At 37.4% G+C, this 20473-nt stretch overlaps 1 protein-coding gene across 1 annotated transcript; it reads right to left on the reverse strand.

The window, feature by feature from the left end:
* Positions 1–8866: 8866 nt before the first annotated feature.
* Positions 8867–11903, reverse strand: glulb (glutamate-ammonia ligase (glutamine synthase) b). The gene is made up of 7 exons (XM_067597909.1): positions 11583–11903; positions 10941–11123; positions 10681–10842; positions 10451–10597; positions 10214–10341; positions 9811–10010; positions 8867–9733 (listed from the first exon to the last, which is right to left on the reverse strand). Exons 2-7 carry the CDS (start codon positions 11104–11106, stop codon positions 9415–9417), a joined length of 1122 nt encoding a protein of 373 aa, XP_067454010.1. The 5' UTR covers positions 11107–11123; positions 11583–11903; the 3' UTR covers positions 8867–9414.
* Between the last annotated feature and the right edge of the window lie 8570 nt (positions 11904–20473).

The raw sequence follows: 20473 nt of genomic DNA on the forward strand, positions 1-20473 counted from the left end.
CCCTGTTGGGATTAAAAAGATTGTGGTTTGTTAGTTTACTGGGTGTTTGTGTTCCTTCAAGACCCCCAGTCAGGAAAGTGTTTCACCCTCATGACCACTTCAAAGAATAAAAGAGGAACATGGACAGGACATGAACATGCTTGCTCACACTGAATTTGAGAACTCCATTCAAAAGCTGTTCATTCAATAAAAATATTACTTTACATCATTTCAATGTTTCCTTTCATCCTAACAAAACCAGTATGAATTTGACTTTGCATGCAATCTGTGAGGATCATCAGCGGACACCAATAGATTTAAATACATCAAGTTCAATCTCCTTTGCTAGAACGTTGGATGTGAATGAATATTTCATTGATACATGTAACACAGTGGCACACTGCACAGGGAAAAGTGCCGAGTCATTCTGGGGGTGGTTCTTGAATTTCATGGTGGAGTAGACCTCCTTAATTGAGAACATACTCGGTTTAGGAATTTTCCACAGAACTCCTTTCTCTGTTCCGTGTGGTAATGGTTGGATTTGCTTCGCTATGCATCCAGTTGCATAAGATGTACCCTACAGAGCATCAACCCACATTGAGCCTCTTAATACAGACTAGATGTATTTCTACTTCACAGTATTCTTCCTAAGTAGATTTGCGTTTTTGGCCAAATGTTTATTGTAGTATTACTTGATTTTAATGAAGCATTATATTTTATTTATCTATTTGTTTTTTTTTATCATGACACAACTGATATTCTATATTGGATGACTGTCTTTACACCACCTATGCATTGGGGCCAGTAGAAGTACAGGACTCGGTGGATAAAATAACAAACACCATACAACAGAATATAATCCAATACAACACTACACTACAACTACAAAGACCTCAAAATAGGGTTCAATCAACACCTTTGTGACACACAAGATAGTGATGACAGGGGGAGGAGACAAATGTATTCAAATGTAGACATTGTCTTAATCATGTGATGTGATCACCACTATTTTAATCTACTCACACAGACAATAAGATACAGACCTCAGCCTTTCTCTTTCATCTTGTCTTATCTAAACAGAGAGTAGCATTGTCAGCTGTTTATGTCAGCAATTAGTTACCAGTTTGCAAACAGTCATCCTCAGGCTGATGTCTGTAATGACTTGTTCAGTATGTTCATATTGTTGAATAAGCTAACACGCTTGTCACTGTCAGTGGCATGCAGAACTGACAACGCTAATGTAGCATTTAAATATAGTGGAAGGATGTGACCCAAAGCACTGCAGAAAAAACATGTTAGTAAAGAAAAGTATCAGATTAGAGATTTTCCTTTCTAATACCAAAGGAAAAGTGAATGTTTTTGGCCATCACAAGCTGTGTTTAACTGCTGCTCCCAGGTGGAGGGCAGTTTCCTTCCTCAAAGTGCCACCTTGCTGTTTTCTGTTTCTGTTTTTGTCATAAATTATTCCAGCTGTACGTGAGTTCAAGGAATGAAGGGAACCTGGTCAATAAAGAACTTGACTCTAAAGTCTGTAACATTCATCATCGGGGTACCAGTTCTTAACTTTAGTGCATTAGGAGACAAACTGCTCCTTCCATTTACCTCCATATTGAACCTCTGTCTTTAAAGAGGGCAATTTGACTGGTTGAACCTACAGCTACTATCACACCTGTACTTTCTCAGTTTACATGGATTTTCATTCTTTGCTCTTTTGGTGACTCCAGCCGACTATTTTTCTGGATTTAAATTGGAGCCTATTAAAGACTGAAGTTGCCAAGTCTAATTCGTCTTTCTTTTGATCTGCCATTGGCAATAGAATTTGACAAGCATCCAATAGTGATGGGATTTGAGTTGATTAAAGGCTTATCGTAAATTACCTGATCACTTCTAACTAGTCCACTTAAAGGGCCAATAGGTATTTTCTTAACCATGTTAATTAAATGTATATTTGAATAAGTAATACAGGAGTTTGATTAATTGATGAAAAATAAGCATTTTGTGTTTGTTAACTGGTCATACTGAAACTTAGATATAGCTGTTGTCTAGTGTTAGTCTGTGTTTTAATAACCCTGAAGTCATAGCAGGTTACAGTGATGTGTTCTGATTTTTGGTGATTATGTAATCTTTTTGTTTATATCACACATTGTATACCTTTAAATGTTCACACCTTCATTTTGTTATAGTGTCCAACAGTATCTCCATATTCCAAAACTTCCACCCAGCTGACTGCGTAGTTGTTTTGAAACTCAATACAGTTCGCAGCTGAACTTTAAAGATTGCAAAACATGTGAGCTGGGACGAAATGTGGGGATTTGCCGGAGCTGTTGGACATCCGGCAGCTAAAATTAGGAAGAGTACCTTAAATTTTTATATGAATAAGGATAGTCTGAAAATTGCAAAATGAGACCACTTTTATTAATGTGTAGCACTTTTACTTTCAGAAAGTGTAACACAAATAATGTGTTTTTATAGTTATCAGTATAGCAAACCCTTACCAGGGCCATGTGAAAGCTTGCAAAAGTTTGCAAAATAAAAGGAAGTATTAAATCATTCTGTCTGCAGCTGACCTTGTGCTTAAGGCTAACAGGAAAAGACTAGCCTTAATATTAACATGGTTAAGACTTTGTCTGCCACTGGGGCACTGAAAGCTAAAAACATCATCATGGCATTTTGTATTTACAAAATCCAAAACACCATAGCAGTTTTTCAGGAAATTCCCCCTATGAAGAAATTCAATTTCGGTAGAGCCGTGATAGCATTTTCCCAGAACTGCAAGCTGAGGTGTTTTTCAGGTTGCCCTACTTGTATCAGGCCTACAGGCATTGCTCTGTCTGGTTTTTAATCACCCTGTGCTTGCTTGTGTGACCTTTGTGAAATTCCATTATCTTTGTGGTTACCGGATGGGGGTTGTGTTGCCTTCACAGCTCCTAAAGGTCTTGGAAGGGGGGATTGTAAACTGCAGGATAGGATTTGACAGAAGGGGAGGAGAAGACACAACAAGAGGTCTGGGGGGAAACTTAGAGTCCAGAGAAAAAGTCCAAGTAAATAATATCAAATGATGAAAACAACTGGCTTTGGGATACTTTTGCTTAAAACATATCAGTCCTATACGTTGACATTGATTGATTGATGTTTTATTACATTCAGATAAACTGCGAAAGAAAGAAAGATAGTTAAAGAGGAGTTTGCTGCTGATTAGTTTGTCTACAGGGCAAAGGCTTGTTTGATATGTGAACTCATTACAAAAGACAGTGTTGCAATTTAAAATTTTTTCCAAAGAACAAAATAACTTAAGGCAGCAGATGTACGCATGTTACAAATAAAGCGAGTGGGAGAACTTTTTGTCCCAGTGTTGGCAACTTGACACCGGAGAATCTAGCAAAACAGGATAGGAAGAAAAACTTTCATGAGAGAAGTGTTTAGCCTGGTCTTGTCTGCCAAACAGCGACTAGAAAAACAGGTGAAGCTCTGAGTCATGTTTACAACTTCTCATGTTTGACTTTCAGTGCAGGTCAACTTACTGTATATGCTATTCATGCATGAAGCAGAAACATACTGTATGATCCCATTGATATGGATACAGCACAAAACTCCATTGCACGCAGGCAACAAATCTAAAATTCATGATGTTTTCTCTGTGAGTGTCAGCCATATGGTGGGAAAACCTCATTTTGCCGTAAAGCATTTGGTCCTTTCTCGTTAACTTTAAACAACTTCTCGTTAACCTGTCTTGTGAGCTGCTCACTTATGGGTGTAGACAGAAATGTTTACACCAAAGTGAGTTTTTTCACAAATGGTTGATGACATAGAAAGTGACATTTTTGTAGAAACTGTCTGTTTTTTATACAGTATGTACCACAGAGAGGAGCTCTGAGCCCAAAATGAATCACAACTTTGTAGTGATTGTCATGAAGGTACGTATGGGACCTAACTGAAGATGCTTATATGAGGGCGGTATCAATCTTCTCGTCTAACACTCAGCATAAAAAGTTAATAATAATAGTATTTCCCAACATGTTGTGCTATTTATGTTACTGAGTTACTGAAATAGTTTTAGAGTTATTTTTCTATTCCAGGCCTCTAATATAACAGATGTTATTTTGGTACTGTAATCGCAAAACAGAACTTTTTATTTATCCCATGAATCCTAGAGATTGAAAACATGCCTGTTAACTTCATGTTTTCCATGTTAATATGTACTGAGTGTATTCTTAGGCCCATCATTTGCCTTTCTGCTCTCTCATGTTTCTTATCACTGGGTCAGCTGTCATGCACGTGCAGCCGGATGGCCAAACTTAATAGGACACGCACACAAGCACTCAAAGAATCTCCTTGTCCAAACATTTCTGACTTTTTTTTGTACTGAATTTAAATGTAACCTGAATTGAACCTTATTGTGTTCTATTATGCAGCTGGAGGAACTCCATCCACTCTACTATTCACAGATAAGGTCTGGGCTTTAAGGTCAGATTTAATCATGACAGTCAGGTTGGTTCTCATCATATAACTGCCTTGTGTTTGTTTTGAACACTGATGACGTTTGCCACAATTTGTGGTGGTCTGATCTCCATCCACGATTGTCCGTCCAGGGTTCTCTAACCTCTCAGTCTCACTGTGCGGCTTTGCTTTCACAGCTGCTCAAGTTTCCGACCTTCAGGCAAGACACACTGTGACGGTTTTCACTACATGTCCCCAAACCTACCGCTGCAGGGGGGAGGAGGGGGTTAGGAAGAGGGGGATGGGTGGGACAGAAACACAGGCAGTCTTTTGTCACCGGTGATAGCAGTGATAGCTGGAGCTAAAGAGCCTCCAAAGCAAAGGAGACTGCATTCATGTGATGTGATTAGACCTAAGGCAGCCAAGCATGGTGCTTCATTTGCTGTTTGGTCTCAAAATATCTAATTAGCTTTAGTGCATCTGATTGAATTGCAGTTCAGATGCATTTATTTACAATAAATAGTCTGTGTTTTGTGATGAAAAGGGCAGAGTGAATTTATGTAGCGTGTCTTGATATTTGATATGCTTTTCTGGACATTTTGTTTTCAAGAACCACAGTTGCAGTTTGAAAACTAGGTTCTTTGTTCTGTGCACCATACATATTCTTGACCTGCCTGTTGTTATGTAACAGCCTGGTATGGAGCCCCACCCCCGCCTTTCTTCCACACACCAGATTGCCTGAGTTTAGACTCCAGGCTGCCATGGAAACGAGGTTCTTGGCGTTATGTTTTCTTCATGAGACCTCCTCTTTGTCCAGTTTATCAGCCCAGGTTATCTTATCCAAAATATTATTTATCCTCATAATGTTGTGCAATCACACACTTCACACCCCTCTGTGCAGACTCAAGTTACTATGGGGTCAAGTAACAGGAGAGAAGGAGGAGGGGCTCCACTTTTAATGCAACAGGCACATTTGAATAGGTTGTGCAACAGTAAATATGTTGTACTGTTCATTCACACACTAGACAATGCATTTCAATAGAATGTGTACTTTTTCAGGCATTACTACAACAGTTGCCGATAGTATTGATCACTAGACTTCATTTTGTAGTAGAAGTGTTTCTCCTCCATTGAACTAAAAAAGTGACTAAATACACAACAGACTACATATCTGTGATTTGTCTAATCTCGCTCTCTACAAATGGAATTTACATACAACAACATTTCCTGAGCTCCAGCTTGTGGACATAGTTTAAGGAGGCCTGTTCAAACTGATTTGGACTCCTTCATTTGACAGTAAACTCAAAACTACATCAAGTTTGGTTTGTTGCTGTCAAATACACTGCTGCAAGCACACACCACTGCAGGCACTGTTACTCCAGTTTCTCTAATGACATACATGCTAAGTCAGGGGGAAGAAAATACAGAGCTGCACTGCAACTTTATACTATATAGTCACTTTATGGATCTAAACTGAAATGTGTCTGGCTCATCAGACTTTGCACAACATTGCTGTGATAGAGCCCATATGCAGAACTTCATTTTGGTTGCAAACCTGATATCTTACATGAAGAAACACCCCAAATTCACATGAGGAGCAAACTGTCTTAATTCACACAGTGAGAAGTATTTTTACTTCAAAGATGGTCAGCATTCATTTACATTTGTATCCAAATACACACACTGAGCAAACAAAATCATGAAATTGGTCCTAACACACTTTTGGTTTACCTTACTTTTGACACAATTTGACACAATGCAAGTTCTTGACCATCACAGAAACACACCCACAGCCTCACTAAATGATTGCATTAGGTTTACAGTACTTCTTTTTCCCCAGGTGTTCACCTTATGAACCTGAATGGAGGTAAGTTTAATAGAGCAGAGCATGGTGTAATTCTGTACAGATCAATGAGTAAAAGCATGGCATGGGCCACCTAACCTTACAATGTTTTCCCTTATAGCACTAAATACTTTTTTGATGTAAGGATCAGCCTTTATTTCCTTTCATATGTATTTCTCTATTACTTATTAGCTCTTCTTTGCTCCCTCATATACTGTATATCTGTACATGATCCATACACATGTTCCTGATGAGGATGAGATGGCAGCTTTTTCCTTCATTAGCTGCTTGTGGAAAAAGTACATCTAGATTTTGTGAGTAGAGGTTCAATATCTTACTGAAGGACACTTGAAAAAGACACTACTATTGAAGAGATAGAATGGAAGACAACACAACTGGAGAGCCTCTTTAGGCCACACCGTCACCCCACTGACTCCAGTAATCTCAGTTCATAGCCCTTGGACTAAAATAAACTCTCAAACACATATGGTTCATGTTAAATTAGGGATTAATCCCTAAATGATAAATCACTCTAAGATAAACAAGATGCAGAAACCCACCATACTTAATAGCAGTAATTTGAACATTATGTCTCCTTTCATTATGTCTAATTACATTATTTTTCCATTTTAATGCATTACAAACATCACAAATCTTCTCTTATAACTTCTCTTACAATAAGAATGTTGTCTTATGCCCAATTAAAGCAGGCATGATATTCTCTGTGATGGATTACCCAACTCAAGCATGTTTCTAATCTTTGCAAATTGATTTTCATGCTAGAGTGAAATAAATGGACACCAGCGGCTGCCTAGGAGGTAGGAAAATGCATTTAAAAAATTAACACACTACAACATGCTTTGAAGTAATGATTAGCAGTAATGCAAAGTAGGTCAAATCGAATAGAATTCATCATAAATGTGTAATAAATGTACGGAGGACGGCCTGATGAACTTGCATAAATACCTTAAAAATGGAGAAACCTTTGCCACAATGGGACAAATGATGAACACTTCTGACTAAAACTCAAATAAATGATAAATATCCCTTTAAGATTGTTGACTGAGCTAAATACATTTGCATGAATTCCCTCGTGAGCATCTGATTCTCTGGTTTTGGCAAGTAACATGCATGGGCCTGAATGCGGGGAATGACTCACCCTCATCAGATCAGTACATACTGTATGTTTACTGTACAGTTCATCTGTTTTCAAACCAAGTTTATACCGATAGTTACGGAATAAGATGCCCCACATGACATGTGTAACATAAAAGTCACAATAGAAGCAGTCACAACATTGAATCAGACAGTGTAGGTTACAATAAAAACAACATGGACAACATTGAATCAGACAGTGTAGGTTACAATAAAAACAACATGGTGAGAAGTATAGCCTTTCACTGTGATGACAGGTTAAAATTATCAGCCTTGAATTAAAGTCTCCCCCCACTCAATAATGCATTTTTATTATTGTTTCTGCAGCTGGATGTTTGAGCTTCACTGTGCAGAATGACATATGTGCAGAGTTTGACACTAATTCATTTTTTGAAGGGGGAAAGCTTTTCTTTGCTTACCTTAAATTTGAGTTTACACATGTATGTACAAGCAGGACTTGTGACATCACAGCTAATTTAAAAGCCAACTGTGGTCCAGTATGCAACTTATACAAATGTAATCTAGAAATGTGAATCCCGCAGTGCACATACAGTGAGAACGGACTTTTCTGTGAAGAAAAAGACATATTGCATGTAGCAGCTAAATGTTTGTAACAAAGCATATTTGTGTAATGATTCTGGATTTCAATGAAGGAGGAGGTGATATGCTTACAATTTGTAAGTCTATTAAACTTTCTTTTTTTAACTTCTTTGTATTTTTATTATTCAAAGTATTTTTGTATGAATGAACACATGTTCAGAGAGCATCTTTACGTTTTGATAATCAGTTAAAGTTGTTGTTACATAACCCTGATAGAGTCTAACCCTATTTACCAAATTGCATTAGTTACCTAAACTTGTTTAAGCAACTTGTCTAATACAGTGTGTGATGCGGTACAAATGTACGACTAACTGCACAAAATAAGTTCCCATCCTTCTCCATAGGTTCTCAGGTCCTCTGACAGATTTTGGAAGGAAACACCCATCATCCCTTTACTTTCCTGGCCTACTTTAAAAACTAGTCCATAGGTTATTGAGGGTTCTGTCAAAACAACATACCAAGCAGTCACACGCACTATTTCTGGAATGACCTGTGCTATACAAAAGTGATACCCTTCAGAAGTCAGCCAAGTCAGTGTGCTCACATGCCTGCTGTCATCACTTTTACAGTAAATAATGAATCTGTCAAAACCCTTTTAAAGGTTTGACATCATGTTAATTTTCTACTGATGGTAGTCACTTGGTCTGATCAGCTGTTCAAATAAATAAGAGGATAGGGATGTTCCCTGTCTTAATTAACCACCATTTGTTAAACATTACAGAGCACTTTCCCTTTAACACCGATCACATTTCACAGATTTGTATCAGCTGATAGTCTGGATCTGACGCACTGGTGTCTGGAATATAACTACAGGCGACACAGGATATATGTGGGATTAAACTGGGGTCAAACTACAGTTGTAAAAATGTTAGCTGTTTATTAAAGATGTTTTTTTGCAAGTGGCAATTACAAATGAAAAAAAAACAGACAAAACAGACATGCATTGTTAAAAAAGAAAACACAAAAAGTAGACTGACTTACATAATGACCTCATCAATTCACAACATGATCAAACCACCAGTGTGACAGTGAGGTCAAGACTGCTGAAAACATTCAAATGCCTTTGGGATCCTTTGGGTCAGTTACAAGATCGGCAGCACAATCTTGCTGCTCTCATTGACAGTTTTTCATTAGTACAAGTTAAACATATTACAATAATGAAATTCTGTATAAATCATCAACTACCATGACAAAATACACTGTTGTTGACAAAAAGGCAGTATTTGTGTCAGAGGTAAAGAACTGCTGCATACAACTGGATTGATAGAATGCAGGGATACCTCAATCATTGTTTCATCTGTCAAGTAAAAAAATTCAAAAAAGTTAAAGATCGAGTCTTGGAGTCTTGGAACAGACAAGGCTAAATATAGTACTGGTAATGACACTTCTTCTCAGACTGTTCATTTGCTGTAATCTGTGGGCTCCTCTCCCTCTTCTTTGAGTAAACATGTGCGCACCAGAGCCTCTGTGACAATGTAAGGGTCGCAGTTGGCAGATGGACGGCGGTCCTCGAAGTAACCCTTCTTGTCCTGCCCCACTGAGCGAGGGATGCGGATGCTGGCGCCACGGTTGGCCACGCCGGCAGAGAACTCGTCAATGTTTGAGGTTTCGTGATGACCAGTCAGACGCCTGGCGTTGTCTAGCCCTCCTTTGGGATCGTACGCCCGGATGTGGTACCTGTGTCTCTTCCCCAGCCTATCAATTGACTCCTCGATGATTCTGTGGAGAGAAAAGGGACTTAGAAACACACTTAAAACAATATTTGATACAGTGAAACAATTAAAACTCATTCTTACTTCAGTCCACCATCCTCTCGCATCTCTTTTGTGCTGAAGTTGGTGTGGCAGCCAGCACCGTTCCAGTTCCCTGAGATTGGTTTGGGGTCAAAGGATACCACCACACCGAAATCCTCACAAACTCTGTGAAGGATGAAGCGAGCAACCCAAAGATGGTCCCCCATGTTGATACCTTCACAAGGCCCAACCTGGAACTCCCACTGAAACACAGCAGACAGCATGAGAAGCTGCAGAGAAAGCTTACTTTGATTATTAACTGTTATTCACCATTTTACCACTGTGGCTTATTTATTCTCTATATTTGTTTTATTTTAAAGAAATTCCATTTTTTTTCTCCAAAAACATAAAACGGCATTTGCTGTGAAAGTGTGTCAATTTAAAAATAAAAACAATGACACAATACCTGAGCTGGCATGACTTCAGCATTGGTGCCACAAATGTCAACCCCAGCATACAGACAGGCTCTGTAATGCGCCTCCACTATGTCTCGTCCATATGCCTTATCTGCTCCAACTCCACAGTAATAAGGACCTAAACAGGTAGAAAGAAACTCCATATTAAGGCTCAGTTGGCCATTGGGATATTTAATGTATTACTTTTTTTGTCTTTAAATGAGTCAAGCTGGCAACCTAAGACTCACCTTGTGGACCTGGGAAGCCGTTGGAGGGCCAGCCGAAGGGATGTCCGTCTGTGCCCAGGATAGTGTACTCCTGCTCCATACCGAACCACGGGTGACTATTTTCCACCATGCTCATGATCTGTTTACAGGTTTGGCGCAGATTGGTCTCTGTTGGAACAGCAGGCAGAGATTAGCTGAAATACAAGACAGCTCTAACCCCAGAAATGTTCAGTTTTTAACTGCATTCATACCTGCAGGCTTGCGGTTGTACTTGAGCACTTCACAGAGCACCAGCTTGTTGGGGTCTTTCCTGAACGGGTCCCTGAACATGGCTGCAGGTATTAGGAACATGTCGCTATTGGAGCCCTCTGACTGGTAGGTGCTGGAGCCGTCGAAGTTCCACTCAGGAAGATCTGACAGAGAAAGACAGCAGAAATCAATGATTAACTTTAAAATCTTACAAAACAATGTTATGGTTGTTGTTACTGATCAGATTGGAGCCAGATCTTACCCTCAATTGTCTTGGGTTCAGAATCCAGCGTCCTGGTCTTGCAGCGCAGTCCTTCTCCAGATCCATCGATCCAGATGTACATGGCTTGGACTTTGTCTCCTTGAGGGAGATCCATGTACTGCTGCTTAACAGCTTTGTTCAGTTTTGAACTTGCTGAGGTGGCCATTTTTTTGACCCAGACACCTACAGAGTAAAGAGATCAGATGATGAGCTTCACTACTGATCACAGTGGAGCCACTATATTTGATTGCGCATGTAAGATAGTGTGAGAGAGAAAAAAACATAAGGCTGACAAAAATAAGGTTGTAGTGAGTGTTATTGGCCAGGAAAATCCCCATGGCAGTATAACCACATTATGACTGATTACACAACAGCACCATCAGTGATTCAGGACACAACCTGTCTGATCATCTGTTGCTCTGATTCAAATAATACGAGCTTTTATATAGGCATAAAATGTGCAAAATACATACAAATATAGTAGCATTTAACTGTGTGTATTAGGAAAAAGTAAACATCTACACATTGAAATAACAGGTTGAAACAAAGGGAAACTTTCAGCAGCGCACCAACAGAAAACAAACCGCCTTGTAGAAATAAATCCAGCAGTCTTTATACATCTCAGTGACCGATACAGCTTACCTTATGTTAAGTGTAGACAAATATCAAAAGGTCAAAACAGCCTCTAGATGTTTGGTCGGTCTGAAGGTGTCTATTGTTGTTCATTCCTACTTCATCCAGCGCTTCTACGGTGCATTTATAGCGCTGCTGAGCTTCTCCGCCGCCTCTGATTGGCTGCAGGGGAACGTGATCAGGTCGTGATGGGCTCTGTGCGGTCATAACAAAAGGAGAAATCCCACAGAGACGCTTTTAACTCTGGTTAACCTTTCACCAACGTATGCGAAGCACGGAAAAAACACAGCCAGACAGCGATAGCGATTCAAATAGGATGTTAAATGTGACAAAGAGAAAGAGAGAGAGAGAGAGAGAGAGAGAGAGAGAGAGAGAGAGAGAGAGAGAGAGAGAGAGAGAGAGAGAGAGAGAGAGAGAGAGAGAAAGAGAAAAAGACACTTTTTGTGACTGGAAGTGATAAACAAATAGTGCGCCCTCTAGTGACCCTAAAGCCCAGTTTTATAAACAGAACAATTTGTTCCCACAGCTTTGAATACCCTGTTATGACCAATATCCAATGATGAAATAATCATTAAAAATATATTTTACTCACATACGGTTTGACCTAATAAAATGCAGTTGTATTACATTAACTTGTGCTACTGTACTATACTATATTGTACTGTATTGCACTATACTATACTATACTATACTATACTATACTATACTGAACTGTACTATACTATACTATATTGTACTGTATTGCACTATACTATACTATACTATACTATACTGAACTGTACTATACTATACTATACTATACTATACTATACTATACTGAACTGTACTATACTATACTATACTATACTATACTATACTATAATATACTGTACTGCACTATACTATACTATACTATACTATACCGTACTGTACTGTACTGTACTGTACTATACTGTACTATACTATACTGTACTATACTATGCTATACTGTACTGTAATATAAACTATTATAACAGTGGTGGATAAAGTATTTAGATCCTTTAGTAAAGGTGGAAATACCCCACAGTAAAATACTCCACTGGAAATAAAAGTCTATTATTTATTTTTTTCTAAAGTCAAAGCACCACAAAGTTTATTTAAAGTATCAAAAATGTTCATTATGCAGCAGAATTACCACTTTTAGTAATATATTACTAAATATATTATATTATTTGATGGTTATTACTGATTCAATAACATGTATCAACATTTTTGTATTGTACAGAAGCTGGTGAGGATGGAGTTAGTCTTAACTACTTTATAGGCTATGCTGTTGGGAAGTTTATATACAGTATATACTGTATATAATAATGCATTATATGTTATAATATATAATATCATATATTCTGTATGTAAAGTCACAGCTATCAAATAAATGAGGTGGAATAAAAAGTACAATGTTCGCATCTTAAATGTTGTGGAGTAGAAGTGTAAAGTAGCATTAAGTGGAAATATTAAGTAAAGTGCATCAAAACTACATTGAAGTACAGTAGAGTAACTACCTCCTAACTACTAACCTTCCATCTCTGTATTATAGTATGCTATACCATACCATGTGTACAGTACACACTATAACACTGCAGTATGTAGATGGGTGACAAAGACAGAATAAATGAGTGCAGAAACATAATGATTGCTGATGCTTCCATACATACACAAGGGCTCACTGCCTTATGTGATGTAAATGATGTGAATATATATGCTATGGCCTTAACAGTCACTACATCTCAATCTAACTGAACACCCATGAGAGGGGATTTTGGAGTGTTATGCTCTCCAACACCATCACCAAATCAATGAGGAAACATATTCTGGAAGAATGTTTGTCATCCCTCCAGTAAGGCAAGGCGAGACAATGCAAGGCAAGGCAAGTATATGTATAGCACATTTCAACAACAAGGCAATTCAAAGTGCTTTACATAGAGCGTAAAAGGCATCAACAGAATATAAAAGCAACACAATTAAAAAAACATATAAAAACAATTAAAAAGTGTTAAATTTGGAAATAAAAAGAAGTCAAAAGGGAATAAAACAGATACAACAAGAGAATAAAGTTACAGTGGAGTGTAAAATATTAATCCTCAAATTTGGTTTAATAAAAGGCAGCGGCAAACAGAAAAGTCTTCAGTTGTGATTTAAAAGAACTGAGAGTTGCAGCAGACCTGCAGTTTTCTGGGAGTTTGTTCCAGATATGTGGAGCATAAAAACTGAACGCTGCTTCTCCATGTTTAGTTTTTACTCTGGGGACAGAAAGCAGACCTGTCCCACACAACCTGAGAGGTCTGGATGGTTCATAATGTAGCAGCAGATCAGAAATGTATTTTGGCCCTAAACCATTCAGTGCTTTATAAACCAACAGCAGTATATTAAAGTCAATTCTTTGACAGACAGGAAGCCAGCGTAAAGATCTGAGAACTGAAGTTATATGATCCACTTTCTTGGTCTTAGTGAATCAGCTGCAGCTGTCTGATCGATTTTTTAGGGAGACCTGTGAAGACAGCGTTACAGTAGTCAAGTCTACCGAAGATAAATGCATGGACAAGTTTTTCCAAATCCTGCTGAAACATAAGTCCTTTAATTCTTGATATATTCTTCAGGTGATAGTAGGCTGACTTTGTAATTGTCCTAATGTGGCTGTTTAAATTTAGGTCTGAGTGTGGTCTGACCACACCAAGATTTCTGGCTTGGTTTGTAGTTTTTAACAACTCTCAGTAGAGTTACACAGACTTGGAAATTGCCCTGAAGCTGTTATTGAAGCTTGTGGTGAAGCAACGCCTTACTGAGACACTTTGCATTTGGTTTCACTTTGATTCACTTTGTTGCATCTGTGCCATGTACATTAGTCAGACTTGAACCTCCAGTAAACATGTCATTATATTTGACAGTGATGTGAAAATAAATCAAAACAAAATTAAAATTTGGTGAAGACCAAATTCTTTTATCAGTTTGCAGAAGTCTGGCACCTCTAAAACTATCCACTTGAACAACAGTAACTCTATGAGCAGCTGATAGATTCATTGTCAATGAACACAAGTATGAGTATAAGTAAACCCATGATTCTTGGCCTTGTATTGCTGAACAATGAGAGGTTATTAAACATTGATATGACATGATATTTAAGATATGTTTTCACTTGTTTCTCTGCAGAACAACACAAGGATTTATAACTTGCTTTAGGACACCTAAGCAAGGCAGGTCTGGGGTTTAAACCAGAGTGCTGTGTTGAAATCACAGAGTTGGTTCAGTTGATTCAGATACATGCTGAGGAGGATTTTACAAAGATAACAAATATTAAGTTTTGTGATCGGAAACACTTGAATTTTCTGTCAGGATTTGTGATTCTGGGAAGGGGAATGTTTTTGCAATTGCAAAATAATAAAAAAAACAAATCTGGAAAAGGCAGGAATTGAAACCATATAAATTTAGTTAAGGAAATTATTTCAATGGACATAGTGGAAATATAACAAAATTTAAATGTGGGTATTGGGTATTCAATTGCTTGTAAAATTCTAATTATCATGGCCTTCCTTTGCTTCCATACAAGGCCGTCAGTCAGCTCGAAGAAAGATGTCACTTCTCTCGATATTTTAACATTAAATAGCCCACAAATAGATGCTATTCAGTTTTTAATCTTACATTACATTTTTAATTTACAGTGGAAGAAACTCAAGAAACACACAAACTTGACCACAAAAACACTGCAGGTAAGGAAAAAACACATATAAAAAAAAGAAAGGTAGGTGATATACTGATGACCAACAAATCTATACCTTCAAAGTACAATCACTCCGTGGAATCTTAAAACTAATTTTAAAACTGATGTATTTTTTGTCTCACAAAAGTTGGCAACTAGAGAGTGATCTTTGCCTATGAGGTTGTATTAAAAGCTATATGATAGCCATACAGTATCGCTCAATATGTAGCAGAAACTAATGAACCCCTTTCTCCTGCCAGTAGCTTTATGTTGGTAGACAGAGTAGTGAATTAAAAAAGGGCCAAACAGTGTTTCCACTTTGGTTGTGGACAATCCTGCAGTGTTTTATACCTGTATGGTTGTTTATGGGCATAGCTAGATGATTGGTATATTAAGTTAACTATGTGTTCAGCACAACACTGAACAGTAATGTATGCACATCATATTTTCAATTAAAAACATGTGCACCAAATCTATGTAAGGTCTTTTTTGTTGCTTTGGGGAGAGTAGTCAGAATGTGGGGCAGTATAATGCAATGACACTTGCTGAATTGGATAAACTCACATACAGAGAGACAGATTTAGGCTGAGAGAAGAGGATTAAGCACCTTGGTGGTGCTAAAGAGCTCCAAAGAAACTGAGCCACCTTCTGTATGTGGAAAACACCTAAGAGTGCAAATCTGCACTATTGATACCTACTGCATGTGTAAAGTTAAAAAAAAGGGATAGGGTTAAAAAAAAGTTATAGAGTTATATAGTAAAAAATAAAAAACAATGTTAACTATGGTAACCTCTGTCTGTTCCTTTCAGCCTACCATTTCCACAAATAAGGCGCCCATTGTTACATGCAAACTGACAGTTTATCCTGTGTGTCTCCTTATCTGCTCTTTGTTGCTCAGAGGCCTCACTGCAGCTGCAAAAGCGCCTAGAGACTGCAGGTGTATACACTCCTTCTAACACAAGCTGTAGGGTCATGCAGACATACATTATTCTGCTTAATTCACAGAAAGACAAGTCTTCCTATAGACACCATCACTCAGCTCAGGCTGAGGGCCAAACTACATGCTAAATTACATAATTATCTAAAATTATAAGATCTTTTAATCCCTCTTGTAGGAGAAAATCACTAGACCATTTTTACTCAACTTTCTCCTTGATAAACAGTAACATGAGATCTGTTGTCAGACTGCGACATCTAGTGGATAAAATGCAGAAGAGCAGAAGATTGCCCCTTTCTCTGCTGTTGAGCCTTTTGTAAAAAAACAAAACAAACAAACAAAAAAAAAAAAACCTAATTGCTTGCAAACACATTGTTTCAGTATTGTATTGCCTTTCCACAACCTGATATATAATCTGACATTACATTATGGAAATTGGTCACCTGGGATATTGAGCATGCTATCCACACAGTTCCCTTGTTTTCATATGTTTCAAATTGTTCAGTTCACTTGTAAAAATGAGTGAGCTACTACTCAGCTTGTGTAAACAGTTGTACAGCTTCTTTTGTGGCTCTGGAAGGAGCTTTCTAATGTCTGGAAAAAAATAACCCAGATGATGTACCATGATATTGTTTTTGGAGTTTGACCCATACTAGAAAGAGAAAATCAGGATATCTTCCCTGCTCCTTCAGTTTTTACCATTCTTTTTTAAATCTTTCTCTTGTGAGTCCCCCAACTTTATACATTTTCTAAATCACTGGAATACCCGTTTCAGGAATTTATTGCACCTTTGTCTGCTAGAGATGTGTAAGAAAACAACAAAACAAAACAAAACAAAACAACAAACAAACAAACAAAAAAATGCCAAAACCTGTGATAACTGCAGATGAGAGATGAGAACACTTCAGTGGTGGATTTGAAACATAAATTTTCAGATCTGTTATATTCAGTCATACATAAAATATATTTAGTCATAGAGCATTAAAATATGACACAGAGGAGGAGATGTGGAAAGTTATGTTGACTTTGAATTGACTTTACAACCTGAGAGCCTGAATGAAAAACTGCCCCCTTTTTAAGCAAGTCAGTCTGTGTAATCAGCATAACTCTTGTACATTCATGAATTCTTCTACATTTAACTTTTTCTTAAGATATTCTACTGTGATATTGGATGTGTGTTGTAAAGATTTTGTCAATATACTGTATTCAACCCAGACCACTGGGCCACCTGCATCTTAAAAATTACTTTTTGATTTTTTGCACATTGTTCTATTCAGTTGAAGAGATTTTTATTCTGCTTCCTTCATGTCTTAGTGTGTAAATTAATAGCTTGTTCTTATTACGTTTATATTGTAATTAATCATACATGGATTTCAGTGTCCATGCACAGCAATGATGAGTTGCACTTAGAGATTTTCAACGTATCACAAACCAGTGAAAACATAAACCAGAAGTCCTGACATCCAAACCCACCCATATGTTCACCTGGAAAGACAAAAAAACTTACAATACACAAAAAAATGTGAAAAAAATAGCAATGAATTTAAAAGAAAGAAACTGAGTTAAGATAAAAGGTTACTGCAGCAGTTTTAGATGATAAATTATCAGATTACAAATTATTCCATACATATCATTGTTTCATTTCACACATGATCCCATTGTTATATATGTGAACTACCAACCTGGTCTATTTCTGCTTCTCATATGAATCCACCAAACATTTCAAAATATTTTTTTCAAAACAACATCAGTGGATATCGTTCCTTTAAGTGATTAGAAGTCGCAGAAATCTACATATTAGCACATATCTTTCAGTACAGCAATAAATGAATCAATATCAATGTCTTTAAAATGCTTATGAAGCCAGAAAACGTTTGTCATTCATTCTTTTCTTCTTTCTTTTAAACCCTGCATATACAATTCATCACTGTCTGTGCTGTTACAGCATGTGGACCAAACTGTTCATTTCAATCTATTGCTTATATTTGACAGTTCTATTTCAATTTACTACTGAATAATAGTTGATTAAATAACATAGATTTGGACCATCAGTTCTTAACTTATTAAGTTATATATTCAGTCTTTCTATAAGGCGCAAATTGCACTGCAGATTTTAGCTTTAAATCCAGTGAAACCCTTCAGCCTATTTCTCAGTGATCTTCAGTGTGGACAAAAACTGGAAAAAAAACAAGAGCCATGACATCTATCCATTACTACTATGTTCATTTTCTAGTGAACAGAGGTGAATAATATTTGTTGTTCCTGTACCATTAGAACAATAAAATGGAGTCAATTACAGTCTCATCACTATGTGCTTAGAAGGGTGCAGTAAAACTTTATGACAATTATTTTTCTTTGTCCATAGTCAGTCCAACACGCTCAAATTATGACATCAGTGCAAAAAGATCTTTACTTACGAAAGTGATTAAAGTTCTGTCATGGCATAGCCAAAAGTCACAACACAATATCTGATCCCATCCAGAGCTGCACAGACATGTTTGACACACCACCTTCAGAAAAGAGTCACAAATTAAAAGAGAAAGCACTGGTGTTCAGTTGGGTTGAGATCTGGTGAGGGCCACAGTATACAGTATGATTAATATCATTTTCATACTCATCAAACCACTCAGTGAGTTCTCCTGCTGTCTATGGAAGCATCTACATTTGATATGTTTCTGAATTTATTTATTCAAGTTTCCATTGATTTGTCAGTCATCTACATTATCTGACTTCAACAGCATCGTGCCTTACTGTTAAGTGTTTGATATACATGGTCATCAGACAATTAAGCACTTAAGAATGTCTATTTATAGCTGATTTTAGCAGCTTTCAAACCAACTTCAGCCATCGCATGAGGTTAAATAAGGTTTCCTTCTTTACGTGTTGAACTCACTTGAACCACAGGGTGGCGCAGTCACTCTACCCAGTTCATACATTAATCTTACTCCTCTGAAAGACTGATGAGAACCAAAAACACCAGTTTTATTCTGTGGAATTAATCTTACTTTAAAAGGCAATGGGTAATTCAATCCAAAGTTGATTTTACAGTTAAAAGTTAGTTTTTGTTACAGTTGTCAGTCCCAACATACAGACAGCCTTTCAAGCTACAGTGCCTCCTAAGCCAGAGTGATATGGAATAAAATGAATTAGTTTGTCATTTGCTGAAAATTCAAAAAGATAAATTTCATTCTTTTCCAACTTTGCCAGAATACAGAGAAACAAATGCCTCACTTAATATAACACAGGACATTTAGGATATGAGAGGAAATTCTCTTTCTATTTGTTGTGTTATACAGTAATTCTTGTCTGAGGACAGATATATTGCTCTGGTAATTTGCTTTGGGTCTCTCTCTTTGGGCTTGGAATACTAAATATTTGGGGGGGAGCTTTAAAAACCATTAAGTGGGACACATAAAAGAGAGCCAGGCGCAGTGATGGTCATTTCACCCCTCAAACAGAAATGGTAATTGGCTAATTTCTGCTCTAACGTGTGCCATAAAAGCCTCGCCGACCCTTTTAATTACGCCTCCATGAAAAGACTTGCTTTGCACAATAAAAAAATCGTGTCAATTAGTATGCAGAACAATGTTTAACATATCAGAAAATTAATCTACACAGCACTTTGAATTAAAAGTTTCTTTCTGGAATAACTAGGGCAGGCCAGCTGAGAATGCTATTGTATGTGGTCTAAATTACTCCTTTGTTACCGCTGTTGAAAAGCAATTAAAACAGGGATTCGAGAGTGGTCGTATTCTCCACAAACCTGTCAGTCTTATATTCTGGGAGGAAAAAAAAAAAAGCTCTATGTCTACTATCTTTTCAAACTGAACTCATTTATGTAGTTCCTTGAAGTGAATTGGATTCTGAAAAGGATAAAGTATTGAGAAATTGGAAGCATTAACAGAGAGTCTGGGATCATTCTTGCCGAAGGAAGTCCTGTTTACTCATGTTATTGTTACAGAAGAGATGAGCTTATCTGATACCTCGCTCTTATTAATGATGAAAGACTGTGCGGCATGAATTTAAAAGCTGCCCTAGGCCATGTTTTTATGCAGCTGGACCGCATTTCCCATCTTATCCCATCCCATCTTTTATAGCATTATGTTTTCATGTTAAAGATGTTGCATACATGTTAGGTTTTATTAGATGCTTTATTTTTAAGGAAATCAGAAATGATATCAGCATTATTTTGCTACATATCAATAATCTTTGTTGTCTTTTTCCATTAAACTATGAGGGTTTTCTCTGGAT

Source organism: Thunnus thynnus, chromosome 8, assembly GCF_963924715.1.
Source record: "Thunnus thynnus chromosome 8, fThuThy2.1, whole genome shotgun sequence".
In the NCBI taxonomy this organism is placed as follows: domain Eukaryota; kingdom Metazoa; phylum Chordata; class Actinopteri; order Scombriformes; family Scombridae; genus Thunnus; species Thunnus thynnus.